Below are 17,782 nucleotides of genomic sequence, written 5' to 3'. Positions count from 1 at the left end.
GGACCTCTACAGTGAGGCCAGGTGAGAAGATGTTGAAGGCAACAGAGGATGTGACAGCAACGGGGCTCCATCTCAGGCAGCCCCACCTCCCCTTATGTTTGGAGGGGACAGCTGACTTTCTCCTCCCTCTCCTAGGGTTAGAAACAAGATGGAGTTTTCCCACTGTCAGCAGCTCCACAACTCTTCTGCCAGGTTATCTTGGTTTTAGAACCCAGACCTAAGAGAATTGTTCATCCGCATTTCTTCAGAGGATCCAAGGATGATGTTCTGGAATGTCCCCACACTCCCCTAACTGGTCAAAAATCCCTTCCTTAAGTAGGACCCCAAAGTAGTTTTGTAACCATTAATCCATTTGTTAGTATCCGTTAGAGGGTCTGTGTGTGGTGGGCCTGGGTGCGTAGGGGTGTCCATGTGCTGAGCCTGTAGTCATTCGTGATGTAGACAGATGATGGATGGATAGATAGATGATGGATGGATGCATGGATAGATGCACGGATAGAGAGAGATAGGTGGTGGAGGGATAGATAGATAGATAGATAGATAGATGATGGATGAATAGAGAGAGATGATGGATGGTTGGATAGACAGATAGACAGATAATGGATGGATTGATGGATAGATAGATAGAAGATGGATAGACAGATGATAGGTGGGATGCATGGATAGACAGGTGATGGAGAGATAGATAATGGATAGATAGAGAAGATGGATAGGTAGATGATAGATGGATGGATAGATAGATGATGAATGGATAGATAAACAGATAATGGATGGATGGATGGATAGGTAGATAGATGATGGATAGATAGATAGATGATAGGTGATGGATGGATGGATGATGGATGGATGCATGGATAGACAGATAGATAGGTGATGGAGAGATAGATAGAAAGTGGATAGATAGAGGATAGACAGATAGATAGGTGATGGAGAGAGAGATAGATAATGGATAGATAGATAGATGATAGGTGATGGAGAGATAGATAGATAATGGATAGATAGAGGATAGACAGATAGATAGGTGATGGAGAGATAGATAGATAATGGATAGATAGATAGATGATAGGTGATGGAGAGATAGATAGATAATGGATAGATACAGGATGGATGGATAGATATTGAGCACCTGCTGTGTGCTCAGCACTGTTTTAGGCACTAGAGATACCCCTGCCCTCATGGAGTTGATGGTCTTGAGCTAGGGAGAAAGACATGAAAATTAGAAGTTGTGATACTCTGCAAAAAATAAAGCTATGACGGGCAAACACAGATAGCAGCACCTCAGTGGCGCCTGTAAACAGGGAAGGCTTCTAAGTAGAGGTGACACCTCAGTCGATATCTAGGTGATGAGTAAGAGTTGGCCAGGAGGAGGGTGGGGAAAGGAAAGAAGATTGTTCCAGATAGAGAGGCAGGCGTGGACACCAGATCAGAGTCAAGAGAGAGCCCTTCTCACAGAGGCGCAGAGAGTAATCCAGGGTGGCCTGGAGAGGGGGTGAGTCGAGGGGAGGGATAAGGCTAGAGACGAAGCTGGAGTCGGACCAAAACGGACCAGACCTTGCAGGACACGGTAAGACACTGGACTTGGGAGCAATGAGGAGCCGAAAAAGATTGTATGTAAAGTAAAAGGATCGGGTTGCTTTAGAAAAATCTCTAAGACTTGAGACCTAGCTTGAATCCTGCTCCCTCATGCGTTTCTTTCTTTAATAAATAGTATTGTTTTAATTCCTACTGTGTTCCAGCTACTGCGCCAGGTACCAGGGGTCCTCAGGAGCAGCCAGTCCCTGCTAATCCACAGGGTGGCAGAAAATGCCAGGATTTCATAATTCTAGGAGGGACAGCCGCCCCTGCAGAAATGTCACAGCAATCGCTACCTCTGATCCCCTTAGGATGGCTCCTCAATCCTAACGTTTAGGCTCTGGTTCTAAAGACAGAGACTTGAAGCGAGGTGTGAGCCTATGAATGTATACAAGTGCTCTGGTAGGTGGTAGGCATCGGCACGTGTGTGTTGGATGAACGAATGAATGAATGAGTGAGTTCGTGAGTGAATGAATGGGAGGTAATATATAGAAGAGTGCATAAGAACACAGCCCCTGGGGTCAGACTTCCTGGGTCCCCAGGCTGGCTCTCCCTCTCACTGACCACAGCAAGTTATCTAACTGCTCTGAGCCTGTTTCCTCATCTGTGAAATGAGGATCATGACAAAGGTCTCCTCTTCATGGAGTCGGGAGTATTCAATGAATTGATGCATCCAAGCGCTTAGCATTAGGCCTGGTGCACTGGAACCTCTGGGTAAATATTAGCCATGGAGCTCTGTGTCCTGGGTAAAGGATGGACAGAGTAACTCGTGGCTGGAACACCAGGAGAGTAAACCCACTCCCATTTGCCCTGCGCATATGAAATCTTCTCAGGGGGTAGACATATATACCCACACCTGCGCCCCAGCCTACACATGCACCCATATCAGAGATGCTGGTCATGGGAAGGAGCTGTGCAAGCCTTACAGTGGCTCACTGTCTGTTATCAGTATGCCCACGTGCTGTGCGTTCAGAAACACTAAACCTCCTAAGGGAGCAGAAGACCCCTAATTTAAGTTGATTGGAAATAGTAACAGAGCTCAGTATCGGATCTACCCAGTTAATTCATTTTGGGGTCAAGTCATTCACTCGTTCCTTCGACCGATATTGATTGAGCGCCTACTGTATGCTAACACAGTGCTTAGGCACCCAGAACGAGCCGTGGACCAGGCCACGGGAGCATTGAGCAGCGAGAGGATGTGTCACAAGTTCTTTCTGGCTACTGGGTGGAGAATAATTGCACACGGCAAAGGTGGAAGGAGGGAAACCAAGAGTGGATTCCTGAGGGGTCGAAGCCACACCACAGCCAGCTGGCTGGCAGGAAGGATGGATGTACAGCCATGGTCCATCCCTGGGGTCCAGCTCAGAATGCTTTAGGGAGGCTGAAGCTGTCTCTTCTTACGAAAGCCATTTGAACTCATGCCAGTGAGAGGCGACGCTGAGGGCTCTCCTTCTTCCTAGCTTATGACAGGGCAGCTCCAAAGCCTGAGCTCCACTGTTGTTCCCAATGACTACACTAAATGGAGATACGTAATCTTGGAAACCAAGGACAAAAGTGGAAACCAGCTGTACCTGTTGAGCGGCGGGGTGTGTGTTTCCTTGGAATGGCCTGCAAGTGGACATTTATTCATTCATTGCGCGTGGTTGGTTTTGTTTCTAAAGCACAAACCATATACTGGGTGTAGGAGGCCCAAAGGTTTAATGAACAGGCCTTGTCATCCCCCAGGCTGGGTCTAAATCCTGGATCTTCTGCTTACTACTTGTACAATCTTGAGCAGGTGATTTAGTGGGAGCCTCAGTTTCCTCATCTGTAGAATGGGTATACGACACCCAATAACCGGGATCCTAGGCCTCTCTGGGACCCAGCGCCCTTGTTCCAGCCTAGCGATTTCAGGATTTGCCCTCCTGTTTCAGGTCGGCACCGACTGGGATGCCAAGGAGCGGCTCTTCCGCAACTTTGGAGGTCTCCTGGGGCCCATGGACGAGCCAGTAGGCATGCAGAAGTGGGGGAAAGGCCCCAACGTGACCGTGACCGTCATCTGGGTGGATCCCGTCAACATCATCGCAGCCACCTACGACATCCTGATTGAGTCCACTGCCGAATTCACCCACTACAAGCCCCCTTTGAACTTGCCCCTCAGGCCTGGGGTCTGGACGGTGAAAATTCTCCACCACTGGGTGCCGGTTGCAGAGACCAAGTTCCTCGTTGCACCTCTGACCTTCTCGAATAGACAGCCCATCAAACCGGGTGAGTACTCCCAGTGTCTCTGCGGGGGTAGAGTCCACCCCTCGGGACCTGATGGGTCCTTCGCCTGGCCAGGCAGTGCTGCTCAGGCATGGGGCATGTGGGCCACCTTTGAGAATAGTGCTCTCTGCCCTTGGTATTTTTTTTTCCTGCTCATTCACCAAAGAGAACCTTCTAATTTTCTACCTTTCTGGTTTTCTACTTGTTTTTGCACACTGAAGTGATGTCACCTCTCTGTGTATTAGATACCTCTTTATTAGATGCTCTCCCATTGGACTTCCAGAAGGCCTGTCATATTTAAGACAAGAAGGGAAATAAACCCAAGCAGATACTGAGTTTCAGCAAATCTTAACTGTTTAAAAAATAATAATTAAAATAGGAATTTCTGTTCATCAAAAATATGATACATTAGATAAAAAGAAATACCCCCTGCTATTGGAAAATACTTGCCACACATAAAAAAAAAAGTACTTGTGTTCAGAATAGATAAAGAAATCTCATGAATCAGAGCAAACCATGAGTCACAGGCCAAATCCAGCTACTTCCTGTTTTTGTAAATAAAGTTTTATTGGAACAAAGTTGAATGGAACACACCCATTCCTTTACACGTTGACTGTGGTTGCTTTGGGACTACATTGTAGGCGTTGAGTAGTTGCCATGGAGACTGCATGGCCTAAAAAGCCAAAAATATTTACTCTCTGTCCTTTGATAGAAAAAGATAGCCAATCCTTGATAGAAAAGAGAAAAGAAAGAGAGAGAACATAAATGGCCCACACACATACAGAAAGATGCTCAGCTTCATGAACAAAGAGAGAAATGCAAATTAAAAGCATTTAAAAAGAGATTTCCACTTCATCCCCGCCACGTTGGGAGGTGTGTAAAGGTTAGACAATATCGTGTGGTGATAAGGATGGAGAATGATGAACGTCCATCTAGGGCTGGTGGGAAGGTAAAGTGAGAAAACGAGTTTGGAAAATGGTTTAGCATTTCCTAGTAAAGTTTAACATACACACACCTTACCGCACAGAAATTCCTCTCCGAGGTATATGCCCGGGAGACTTGTGCAGAAATGGAGCAGAATTATTCCTAATAGCACAGTGTATTATTTCCAGATTTATGTGTTGGTAGAAGGCTGTGGGGAAATGAAAGGAATTATTAACACGACATCCAGGATGGTGGTTTCCACTGGGCATGGAGGGCGGAGAGAGGGGTGTCAGACTCCTAACATGCCTACCTTTTTTTAATTTTTCATCCAAAAGGGTTACTTTTATTTTTCTATTTCCTCCTCTTCTCCTCCTGTCACGAGGAACTTCTTCCTCCTTGCTCAACGCTCCCTCGCTCCAGGAGTAACCACTACCAAGAGTTTAGTGTGCATCCTTCTAGAAGTTTCTCAATGCTTTTACAACATAAATACACAAAATAAATCATGAACACATTGTCATTTTTCAAAAAGAGAGTGATCCATTTTGCTGTGAAACTTCCTTTTTCACTCTCTTTAGTCAGTATACATAAAAACGACCAGCTGCTTAGTTTTCCACTGGGTTAATGACCCACAATCTATCTCTCCCCCCATTGGTGGACACATAGCTTTTCTGGTTGTTGTTGTTGTTGTTACAGATAACACTGTAAAGAAGATTCTTGAACCTAAAGTTGTGTGTGCCCACGCAGACATCCATAAAATAAGATTCCTAGAAACAGGATTTCCGGGTCTCTCAGTATTTCAAATTGTTCATCTCCATATAACAGATCACAAACCCAGAAGCCAGAAATGCATTACAGCCTCCATTAGCTAAAAAGAGGTCTGGGCTGGGTGCTATTTAGTCAGTGACACAAGGAGAGGGGGCTGTAAGATAGGGAGGGAGCGCCTGGAGTGTCGAAGTGAGCTCCGTCGGCTTCTGCTACCCTCTGTGCTGAGCAGGCAGAAAGATGTAGACCTCACGTTTTCTCAAGATGGAAGTGTGCTTCTCCACTCCTCTATGAAACAGGCAAAAGACAGGCCCTACAGAACTAGCCGGGCCAGAGCCCACCCACTTAGGGCCCTTGAGTGTCACCTTAAGTAGGTTTTCATCCTTGGCATCCTTAGGGGTTCCCAAAGCCAGATGTGGCAGAGAAGAATGGAAATGGTGGTCTTCTCTCTGCTTCAGATGTACCTGTTAAACAGACAAAGGAGTGGTCCAAAATCCACCCCCACCCAAGTAAAATAGCCTGGGCCCATTCACTGGGTCTTGATTTTTCCAGTTTTTTCTCCTGGAGCTCCTAAGGATGGCAGGCTCTTCCCACCCATGCCCAGGATGAGCCAGGGGTCCCTTTACCCCTCTGGAAGCAACCCCCCTATCGTCGGTAATTGTATCTGTTAACGATGTCCCAATGACAGGGAACACGAAGGTGGAAGCGATGCAATTTGTAAAATGATTCATCAAGACTAATTTGCTACTGATGCGTCCCTAGTAATCTCAAGAAATCTGATGAGGTGGAATTGAGGAAAATTTAATTATAGAGGCGAGCATTGCGGGCTGAGGCTGTAATAGCATTTCCCACATTAACCTCATTTTTCATAAGGGTTTTCTGCATCAACCACAATATTTGGTTCCCAGTGTTCAAACGTTTGTTAGCTGCTCTTTTCACTTGGAACGTCCTGCTTTTTGTCAGTTGGGATGTCTCCCCACTCCCCAGCCTCCTGTCTCTGCAGAGATGGAGGCATCAACAGGCTCTGGTAGAGAAATCAAGAGCTGAACCAAAGAAAGCACAGACTCTTCTCCTGGCAGATGGTACAAGCGCTGCCCACCCTGTCTGCTAGCATCAGGGAAAGGTGGGCTGGGGCCAGATTTATAAATACGGTCCCAACTAACTTGAAAGAGAGGAGCTCTGCTAAATCATAGCAAGACAGGATATGTGCTCACGCATGCTAGTCTCCTTTCTCCCACCTGTTCCCCTCTGAGCCTTAGAGCCCTCAGCGTCCTGGGCCTTGGGAGCTGAAGGAATGACTTTCTTGGCTGTGTTAGTCAAGGCATGCTTTCAATTCAACTGAGTTTTCCCATTGCTTTTAGAAGGGCAGGCATACGTTCTTTCTTCCTCCTACTTCCCCTCTCAGGACCATACCAATTAGAAAATAGCCTGCTGATTATCCAGGCTCTCCTGGTGGCCACTGAGAGAGACAGCTGCCATCAAGCAAACAGGAGACATCATCTTCTGAGCCCTGCATTGTCTCAGAAAGAGGTTTCTTCTAACCCCAGCTATCTGCGGTATAGCAAAAGCTGATTTGATAAAATGCAACTCACCAGAACCACTGGCCAGTCTTTTTTAAAAATACATTCTTGGGGCTGGCCCGGTGGCATAGTGGTTAAGTTTGTGTACTCTGCTTTGGCGGCCTGGGGTTCGCGGGTTCAGATCCCCAGCGTGGACCTACACACCGCTCATCAAGCCATGTATGGAGGCATCTCGCATACAAACTAGAGAAAGATTGGCACAGATGTTAGCTCAGGGCCAATCTTCCTCACCAATATATATATATCACCAAATATATATATATATATATATATTCTTGTATTTGGCAATAAAATGAGTGGCAACTTCTTCAAAATAGAAACATCTAGTTTCTTTCCTCCAGCCTAAACGTCTGCGCCTTCTCCTTCCCCATCTTTAAGCCCCAGAAACAGTCACGGTCTGTCTCATTTGTATATTACTTTACTGTTTACAAAGCACGTGAACTTCTGTCTCAGCCTCTCACCAGCCTTGTGGGTCTAACTGGTGCAAGGATGAGTATCCCCATTTTACAGAGGGGGGAACCAAGTCTTTGAAAGACTGCCTCCCAAATTAAAAAATAAAATAAAATGAAAAACCATTGCTTTAGCTTCCAGCGGGCGGACAAGCCTGTGGTACAGTATCGTGATGACAAGTTCTGGCTTTGGACTCAGCCAGTCCTGGATTTCACCCCAGACCTGTCTCTAACAAGAGCTGCCTCTGTTTCCCCATCTGGGAAATAGGGATGATAAACCAGCCCTGTAGTTTTCTGTGTGTGCATATGCCTATGGTTTTGAGGATTGTGTACTAACACCAACATTAACGATCCCAGCTCAGCTTTTCCCAGCCCTTGGTACATGCCGGGCGCCATTTTAAGCACTTTCTATGAGTCGACACGTATCATCATTGCAAACAGAACTATGAGGAAGGTATTAGTACTCCATCTGTTTTATTGATGAGGAAACTGAGGCAGGGGCATTGAAGTCAGAAGTCACCCCCCTGGTGTGTGGGACTTGCGGACCCCTGACTACAGTCTCCGTGCTGTCGTGTGACACCCTGGTGCTCAGCAGGGCGGAGCTGTTAGGAGAGCCAGCTGGACCTCCCACCCACCCACTCTGGTCCAAGCTGCCTGCATCCCAGGACTCCTTGCTAAGGTCCCTTCACCCACCACGTCGTGGATGGAAGCCGAAATCCGTGCCTTATGCAGAGTTCATGGTGGGCACTCAGCACCCAAGAGCAGGGCTCCTCACAGGCTTTGAGGTCAACAGAACCCACCTCAGACCCCGGCTCCCACTCTCACTATCTGGGTGACTTGGGGAAGGTGCTTCATGAGGCCCCATGCTCACTGTTCCCTGTGCCTGCGATTCTCTTCCCCAAGATCTGCATGTGGCTTCTTCTTTCACATTGATCAGCACTCAGCTCAGAGGTCACCTCCTCGGAGAGGTCTCCCCTACTCACCCCATCTAAGCACCCTCATCACTCTCTGACCCAGGGGCCAGCAAGCTCTTACCATAAAGGGCTAGATAGTGAATATTTGGGGCTTTGTGGGCCACATGCAGTGTCTGTCTCAACTACTCAGCTCGCTGTGGTAACACACAAGCAGCCATAGGCAATAGGTACACCAATGGGCATAGTCACATTCCAATAAAACTTTATTTACAACAACAGGTGGTGGGCCGGATTCGGCCCAAGGTTTGCCACCCCCCTGCACTGACTCAGTAGCCTATTTATTCCCCTCATCACACTTAGCACTGAGTGAAACGATCTTATTTATTTACTGGTTTATTTGTTTATTGTCCTCAGTCTCCCCCCACTGGTGTGTGGTCTCCTTGACTGTCTGGTTCGCTCCCCCACACAGAATGGAGCCTAGCACTTCGTAAATCTTTTATCAAATAAATAAATGAATGAATGCCTTGCAGATGGTAGATATCTAGAAAATATGTGTTGAATGCATGTCTTGCACAAGGGTGTTTAAAGTGTGTATTGGATAAATGAATGTCTGGACTATTGGAAGTGCTCCATAAGGGTGTGTTGAATGAATATATGAATGAACCACGCCCTGCACAAAGTGGGCTCATAACTGTTGAAGGAATGCCCTCGCTGGCTCAGTCCCTTCATCCGTGCGATGGGATGGATTGCTGAAAGATTTCCCCCGAGATTGTGGCGTGAATTGAATGGTGATGCCAAGCACCCAGCGGTCTCAGGCCCCCCGCGGGTGCCCAGTTCTGGCCCTTCTAAGAATGTCATTGTTCCCTTTGGCTTTCAGAGGAGGCGTTGAAGCTGCACAACGGGCCCCCCCGCAGCGCCTACATGGAGCAGAGCTTCCAGAGCCTGAACCCTGTGCTCAGTCTGCCTGTCAGCCCCGCGCAGGTGGAGCAGGCTCGCAGGAACGCGGCCTCCTCCGGCGCCGTGCTGGAGCGCTGGCTGGACTCGCTGGTGGGCGGGATGTGGACCGCCATGGACATCTGTGCCACAGGCCCCACCGCCTGCCCAGTCATGCAGACCTGCAGCCAGACAGCCTGGAGCTCCTTTAGCCCCGACCCCAAGTCAGAGCTGGGGGCGGTCAAACCAGATGGCCGGCTCAGGTAGCACCGGGCACGCATGGGCCGTGGTGGATCTCAAAGGGAAAGCAGCCAGAGGGCTGGTGGGGCCTGGACCCTGGCCTCCAACCCCCGGGGGTGCCTTTTGTGAGAGGGGGCCCTCCTGGCCATAGAATGATGGAGAAGGAAGATTTGGAGGCCAAAGCAGGGTCTGCCAATGACCTGCATTTGGCAATCTGGCCACTGGGGGCGGGGATGGCTCAGTCCCGGCGCCGTGGTGGTCTTACCTCTTCTGGTTGATCCTCAAGTCCTATAGGTTCCTTGTCTTCCCCGTCCGATGACCCGACCCCCGCCCCCAGACAAGAGATTCTCAAACTTTTATTTTGAGCAGCAGAACTTGGTTTACCAAGCGCAGTCGTAAGTAAAAGTTGGAGGTGCAGATGATATCCAGGCTGCTCTGGTTGAAGCTGGGGAGTGTGAGGTTCTTTCTCAAAGCTCAGCCCACCGGGTGGTCCCTTTGCCAAGGGCATCTCCTAAGGTACCTCGTCAGAACCCAAGGGCTCTGCAAAGCCCAGTTGGAAAGCACTGCCCAGGTGGTAGGTTATCTTCAGCCCCGCCCTTCGGCTCATCTTCCTGCCTCTCTGGGCCAGGAAACGCTTGTGCCAGCCCTCAAGGACAGGGCACTGACAGTCACGCGCATGGGCCCCTCCCCCGGCAGGTCGTAGGCTCCGGAGGGCTCTGAGCCTCCCACCAGCCCTTCTCGGGTTGTCGGGTTGAGCCGTCCTCCTTAGTAACTAGATGAGCAGGAAAGCCTTTTGATGTGACATGGCCATCGTCCACCCAAAATGTGACTGCCAGATGTCCAGGGCACCCTCCCTCAAGGCAGAAATGAGAGGATGCTTATGAGCATGAGCGTCCAGTCTCCCAGCCGTTCACAGGCCAGGAGACCAAGACCATGACTTCTTTGATCATGGACAGTGGGAACTTGGGGGACCATGGCCATGCAACTCACATAGACTGTTTGGAGCAAACCTCCTGAGCTGGACAACACAGCAATACCCGTCGTCGCCTGCCTGAGCCCTTCCGTTCCGAGGTCGGGCACTCCAGACCTTTGTGAGTGCACACTCGACCTTTGTGAGATGCACACTCGGTGCTGTTGGGAGTGACCAAACTGCAGGGACCAGACTTTTCACATCCAGGAAAAAGCATTTCAGATTTGGTTTTTAAATTCATGCCCTTCCTTATCCGAGGTGCCAACGGGCCCGTCTGACCTACAGCGTCAAAATGGGAAACTGGTTCTTTACAACCTAAACGATAGTATTATTCCAATTGCTTGAGTGACCGGAAACCTGAAGGGTGTCCTTGCCATGTGCCCCTTGGAGGGCTACCCCTGCTCATCGGGCAGCCCCGCTGCCAGAGGCCCCTCTTCCTCCTCTGATCCCACCCTCCCCCAAAGGACAGGTTTCCCTTGGCAAAGTCCCACCCTGGTTGCATACTGTCCTTCCCGTGGAGAGCCAGGCCTCATGTTTCTCTCCAGTGTGGGTTCGAAGGTACTGCAGTCCACTCCCGATGACCTGACAGCTGTTGCCCCCTAAACCGCCCCCGCCCCTCCCAGCAAGGCAGGATGTCCTGTGGGCAATGGAGGATAGAGAGAAGGGACACTTTAGATATTTATTATTTATATGTTTTAGTCAATGACTAATTAGTAGGTGCTGTTTTGCAGCTTGTCAATTATGTTATCTTACTAACTGAAGCTGCCTTTATTCACAAAAGGCCCCCTCTCCCCAGCCCTTCCCCCCCCTCCCCATTCCCTCGTGTCTGTCTTTCTTTCTATCTCTCTCTCTGTTTCTCTCTGTCTCTGCCCTACATTCTCCTTGTCCTCAGAGAAAAGCAGATGTGACACCAACAGGAGAAAGCTGTGGCCAGCATCATCCACTGGCTTAAAGTGGGGTGCCCTTGGGAACATTGGAGCCTTGCTTTTCCTCAGGCAGGCTGTTAGCCTCATCTGGCCCTCCAGTTTGGGGTGGGGGTTGGGATTCCTGAGCCATCCCTGCTTCTTGCATTGCTGACCCTCAATGGCCAGTCTAACCATGGGCCTCCATGTGACGTGACAAGGTGACCCAGGGAAACGGGCTGCTTCCAAGCCCGTGAGGAGGAGAGACCCATTTTAGGAATAGGGTGGGTGTCCTACCTGGCCAGGAGAGCCCAGGAGAGAGCCACCGTCAGCAGTGGTCCCAGTGACTTCAGAGTGGCTTTCTCAGAAAACCCCTATGCTCTCTAAATGGATTTACAAACTCTGTGGGAGCCAAGAGGCCCGAGCCACATCCTCTCTCTCTGCCCTCAGCCTCTGCCTCTGGCCAGGATCTCCCTGAGCCTGCTGAAGCTGCCCAGGGGGCTCCCTTTTCACCCTCCTCGCCAGACCCCTAGGACTCTGTGTTTTCCACGGGGTCATCTGCAGTGGCTTTGGGGGCTCAGCCCTGGCACGTCCCCATGCACAGTGCGAGCCTACAGACTCCAAGATGGCACCCCTCCTGCACCCACTGGCACTGCTGACTTTTCTTCATCCTGGAACAAGTGGAGAAGAGGCAGAGCTGGCTTCCTCTGGGGAAGATCCCCAACCCCTTCCTGTCCCGGGCTTCACTCCCCAGTCCCTGCAAGGAACTCGGGAAGCTGAGCGGTCACACAGGGTGTTCCTTTGTGATCTCTGTTTTTGGACCAGACATTAACTTTGTGGATGTTACATTCGTTAAAAAAACAAGAGAAAGAACTCCAAACACAGCCCAGGATGATTTGAAAAAAAGGCAATGTTTCCCCAGGGAAAATAGTTTACCTCTCTCTTTTTTTTTTATCTGCCAGAGAATGATTGACTTGTTAGAGGCCGTGGGTCAGGCAGCCTGAGACCATGCTCTCTGGAAACCCTGTTACGGTCTGCAGAAGCATAGCGACTGCGGCCGAGTCACTGACCAGGTCCCAGGACCTCAGGAGGGCTCAGAGGGGACTCGGGGGTCCGTTTCAGGGGAGTAGAAGCAGTCAGTAGGCTGCGGCCCTCTGTACGATTTCCCAGCCAGCCCGGGGATATTTAGGCAGAAATGGAGCTCAGGAGGCAGACGACTTTCCCAATTGCCACTTCCTGGGCCATGCACAGAGCAGCGTGTCCCTAAGGAGGACGGGAGCAATTTCCCAGGGCCCCATGTTTTAACCAGTTGCACCCATTCCTCCCTTATGGACAAAAGTCTTTCTGGTCGGATCAGAAGTCATTCTGACTTCATTTCCCATTGTTAGTTTAATTTTTAAGATGCAAATGGAGTTTAGAGAGGATGAGCAAGACCACACAAGCGCCCCCAGGAGAGGTGGATTACAGCTACTCTGGGCACGTGCCTGGGTTGTGTGGATCATGCCTCCTTCTGGTTCCCTAGTTTACAGGTGCAAGGAGGACACTGGCTGGAACACTGATCTTATTGCCGAGTGAATGCAGAGGACAGGAGAGAAGTAGCTGCTGGGTGTGGGGCGTGAGCAAAGACCCCTTTCACAGCCAAGTTCACGGGGAACTCAGGACACACACTCCCCCTCCCAGCATCCAAGGGAGGTATACCAGAAACAGCTGTTGGCAAAGGCCGCACTCTGTGGGAGGGGTCACAAATGTCTGTGGGGTCCAGGACACTAACATATTGGTATAAGACAATAGGGAGTTGTGGGGTCTGTGGTCTGCTGGCGTGCACATGACACATCCCAAAAGAGCAGCTGCCACTCAGCTCCAGTCTGTCACTGCAGGTAAGAATGCAGGCACAGTGTAGCGGAATCTTCCAGAAACCCACATTTTTATAGGAAATTTGATTGTTTAAGTGTCAGCAATGATTTTCTTTTTGAGTATGGGCAAAGAGCCTGTGCACGGCCAGCAACCTGTGCTCTCTGCAGAGGTGGTTTACAATGAGATTAGGCGTTGCCCTCACTGGTGGAGGAGAAAAGAATGGGCAAAGAGAATAGCTCATGTTGAACTCTGAAGGGTCATTCCCAACCCAAAGAGACAGGAGAAGCTTCCGGTGAGAACAGGCTTGTTCAGCTTTCCTGGTCCCAACACAGTTGTGCTAAAGGGAACATGGAACAGAATTTGGAGACCCTGACTGCTGCCCTGTAGACATAAGGGGGTCCAAGTGCCTGGGTCCATGCCTTCCAGAATTCCATCCTGTCCAGACAGAGATGTCAAGGGGAGGATCCAGGGAGAGGGGATGGTGTGTCAAACAGCCTGACTCTCCAGATCCCAAGTTTTAGCAGCCACCTTGCCACATCTCTGGAAGCCTGTTTGGAAGCATCCTGGAGCTGTGCGCGGTCATGGGGTGTCCTCTTTGCTTCTGCCTCTGTCACCTTCCTTTGCCCATGGGTCTGGCACAGGCGCTACCTCATTGTGTCTGCTGAGAAGTTTACCTGGGTGGGAAATAAAGGGGTCCAAAATGTGCTTGAGCTGAATGTACGATCTATGCAAATTCTCCCTCTCTTTCTCTCTCTGTCTCTGTCTCTGTCTCAGAAGATTATTTTTTTTTACCTTGCAGACAAGATACTGTATTGGCCCCTCTTAAGACTGAGGCGGGCTTTCAGGCGCCACCTGTGTCTACCCCTCACATTGTCTTTGGTTTTGTCCTCACCAAGCCCCACGCGGGGAGAACGTGACCCTCCCTTGCCCCTGCACCGGGCTGCGAGTACTCCAGCTGCCACGGCCCACAGACCCCACCAGAAAGCAGGTTCTGCCTCTTGCCACCCCCATTCCTAACTCCATCTTCTCCATTCCTCGTGTTCCTCTGACTTCCTTATCCTCCTCCCCCTCCCCCATAAAAGCCTTAGGTTCCTCCTTTATGAAATGTGGCCTTAAAATTATTTTTGGTAAGCTGACCACCCTCTGCCTCCCATTTCCGCCAACATCCGAGAAGAAAGAGCATCCTGAAGCTTTGGTGGCCACCTCGTAAGCGAGGTGCTGCCCATCTGTCGTTTGCGGATGCGATAGAAATTGCTTAGAAGCGTCGTCTTCAAGAAAAATATTCTTAGATTTTACCTCTGGGTAAAATGATGGCTTGGGTGCTCATCTAAACCTCAGCCAGGTCCTGAAACACTCCGAGAGCACTTTGCAACTCTAATGGGCTGGCTTAATTACTGGCAGAGTGCTCACATCGGCTTTCCAACCCGCCCCGTCCCCCAAAGACTTGGTGACTTTCTGTACTTCATTCAAGGGTAAATAGGAGACTTTCTCAATTTATCGCTTCATTCTTCCCGCCTGGAAAGTGATAGCATTAACTATTCCCAGCGGATGGGCAGTGTTTTCAAAGGGATCTCGTGTTCCCGATTTTCAGAGCCCGCCTTTTCCCTCCCATCGCTCCAGGGCTGATGGAGGCCAAAGACAACCCCAGGGTTTTCATAGGAAATTCACTGGAATCGAGCGCAATCGTCCTTGTAGTCCTTCCATCTTTTTTTTTTTAATATTATGTCGTCAATAGCATTTGTTTGGGTATTTTTTGTTAGAGGCCTCACAATAAGTTATTACCGTCCCCCTCATTTTTTTTCAAAGACATGTTGTGATATAGTTTTTAAAAATAACTATTTTGTTATAGATCATAATATGCATAAAGCTGTACAGAAATATTTTGTAATGTATTGATTTTAAAAAAGAGAGAATCTGTAAATAAAGTTTTAAAAAAAAAAGAGAGAATTCAAACGGCACACACTGAAAGATGTAGATATTTTGCTATTTATTTAAAGGAGTATTTTAAGAGATATTGAACTATCTGAAATTGACCAGTAATAAAAATTCCAATCATCCGAATGCTTTTCCTCGCGGTAGAAAATGTGAGTCTCGGACAATTGCACTACCCGCCCATTTTTGCACCTGTTCTGTCTTTTCATTTAGCAGAAAAACAACAACGAAATTGTGCCTTAGCTGTATTTTTTTGTCTAGGGGAGTTTGTTTCTGTCTGACAAAGCAAAATTTTTTGCAGAAAACAGTGGATGTATTAAATACTGTATCATACCAAAAACACGGCAGGTGTATATAAATGCTTTCTGTCATACTGTGTTTTCAGATGCAGAATTTTAAAATAAAAAAAAAAAAAATACTGTCTTTATGGAACAGTGGCCCTGTGGCTTCTTTTCAGCAACGTCATGCGTCTTCACGCAATCTTCTATTCTCTTTCCTTCGCTGCCCTGTCCGTCCCCTAGTGTTAGAGTGACTATATAATTTGTCGTCCAAACTGCGTTACTTTTGAGAATAAATGGGCATCAAGTGGATGGATTGCTGAGACCGCAGGCATAAACTGAGCCTCTCCTGGGAAAACCCGATGTGTGGACACACGCCCTAATCAAGCCCGCTGTCATCTCTCAACTAGACTACTGCAACACCCTCCTGTAAAAGATTCCCCTGGGTGAGGAAGACGTAAATGGTTTTAAACCCTTTTTTAAATGGAGGATAGCGAGGAGGGACTGCCATTCAAAGTGGTCGACAGTTTTATACACCCTGCCGGCTGACTATGTAGCAAACCAGTTTCCCCTGCCTCCTCACCACACAGTTAGACTACATTTCCCAGACTTCCTGGCTCTTAGGGGTGGTCATGTGACCAACTTATGGCCAATGGAATGTGGGTGGAAAGGATGGAAGGCACTTCTAGACCTGGCCCAAAAAACGTTCCATGAGAGCCTCCTCTCTTTCTCCTTCCCCGTTTACTAGCTCAAGTGTTTTGAATCATCTTGATTTGGGGCATTTATTAGTTAATCTATTCTACTGCTCTTCTTGAAACCTCACATAGCTCTCAACTTAGAGGAAGGCAGAGCCACAATATAGGAGGAGCCGGGCCCTCAGATAGCCACACGGAAGGCCACCTGACTACTCGCCACTATTTGATGATGACATGAAAATAAATAACCATACATTGTCTTATGCCACTGAGAATTTATCTGTTACAGCAGCTAGCCTTACCTTAAGTAATACATCCAGAAATGGAAACTCAGATTTCTCGTGGGAAAGTCCAAATTTCAGCCCCGCTATTCCATAGGTAAAGATTCGGAGACTCGGATAGGTCAAGTGATTTGCCCAGAGCTACCAAGATAGTAGCATCATGGTAGCATCCTCATTAGAACTAGAACCAAGGTTTCCTATCCCCAGTGAGACCTTCTCAAGTAATTAGGAGGACTTGGTCTCCATCCTTCAGTTGGTCTCATGACGATGTTTATATGTGGCCCCTGAAGGCCATGGGTAGAGGGTACCCAGGTGGCTGGGTTGTGGAGATGCCTTAATTCACTCTTCAAAATCCTCAAAGGCAAAGAGTGGTACTAAGACCCAGATGGGACTTTATGGCTAGAACAAAATAGGCTGGAGAAGGTAAGTGACTGTATTTGGAAAGATGGATGGACCCCGGATCCATTTGGCAAAAGCCTTTTTCCACTCTGACCTTATAGCCAATCTCCCCCCTCCTCTGCCCAAAGAGAAGTTCTCTAAAAGAGGGGTTGATTGCAAGGGAAGGACAAATTTCTCAAATCTCCCCAGGGAGAAGGATCATATATATATATATATATATATATGTGTGTGTGTGTGTGTGTGTGTGTGTGTGTCTCGTTCACTGTGGGGTTCCCAGCACTTACAGCACGTCCAGAGTCTGGGCACTCAATGAGTCTTTAATGAATGAGGCCATCTCTCTTAATTAATTAACATCTGTGCGTGGGGTCGTTTGTCCAAGGTGCTGTCTTTACATCTAACATTTGATTGATAATATTTCGTAAACCTTGGGTTATTGTAAAGTAAACAGTAATTCTTCCCTTCAGTAATGATGTTTCTGGGCCCTTTTTCATGAAAGGGTTGGTTGTAATTTCTTTCCTACTGATTTATTTGAACTGTCACACGTCACCTTTTGTTCAGAGAATAGTAGTGGTTGGTTGAAGTTCATCAGATTACTGGTTTCAAGGGTTTTTTCTCTTTCTTTTAAAGAGAACTCTTTTTCAAACAAAATTGTACATTAAACCCCAATATATAAAAGAGACTTAGAAATTGGGGGTTGAGAGGCCTGTTCTGGTTGAAGTGGGAATGGAAATTCTGCCTTAGAGTGTCTCCCTCCCTCCCCTGCACCCCCACCCAGCTAACCCCTTTGGTGCCTCCAGGGGATGTGGAGATGGCCTTGCTTCGAAAGCCATACCTCTGGTGGAAGCATCTAGGC

General features: G+C 48.5%; 1 protein-coding gene across 1 annotated transcript in view; it reads left to right on the top strand.

Annotated features, from left to right (window-relative positions):
• The window catches only part of XYLT1 (xylosyltransferase 1), a 303,508-nt gene extending 287,800 nt beyond the window's left edge, over positions 1-15,708 (top strand). Inside the window, exons 11-12 of the mRNA XM_023616263.2 lie at positions 3,486-3,819; positions 9,323-15,708. Of these exons, the coding sequence (XP_023472031.1) occupies positions 3,486-3,819; positions 9,323-9,645 (657 nt within the window). The 3' untranslated portion in view covers positions 9,646-15,708. The remainder of the gene's footprint in view (positions 1-3,485; positions 3,820-9,322) is intronic.
• The last annotated feature ends 2,074 nt before the right edge of the window (positions 15,709-17,782 follow it).

Source organism: Equus caballus, chromosome 13 (assembly GCF_041296265.1).
Source record: "Equus caballus isolate H_3958 breed thoroughbred chromosome 13, TB-T2T, whole genome shotgun sequence".
NCBI classification, from domain to species: Eukaryota; Metazoa; Chordata; class Mammalia; order Perissodactyla; family Equidae; genus Equus; species Equus caballus.
Note: the sequence above shows the minus strand (reverse complement) of the source record. Positions and strands in the feature narration are given on the sequence as shown.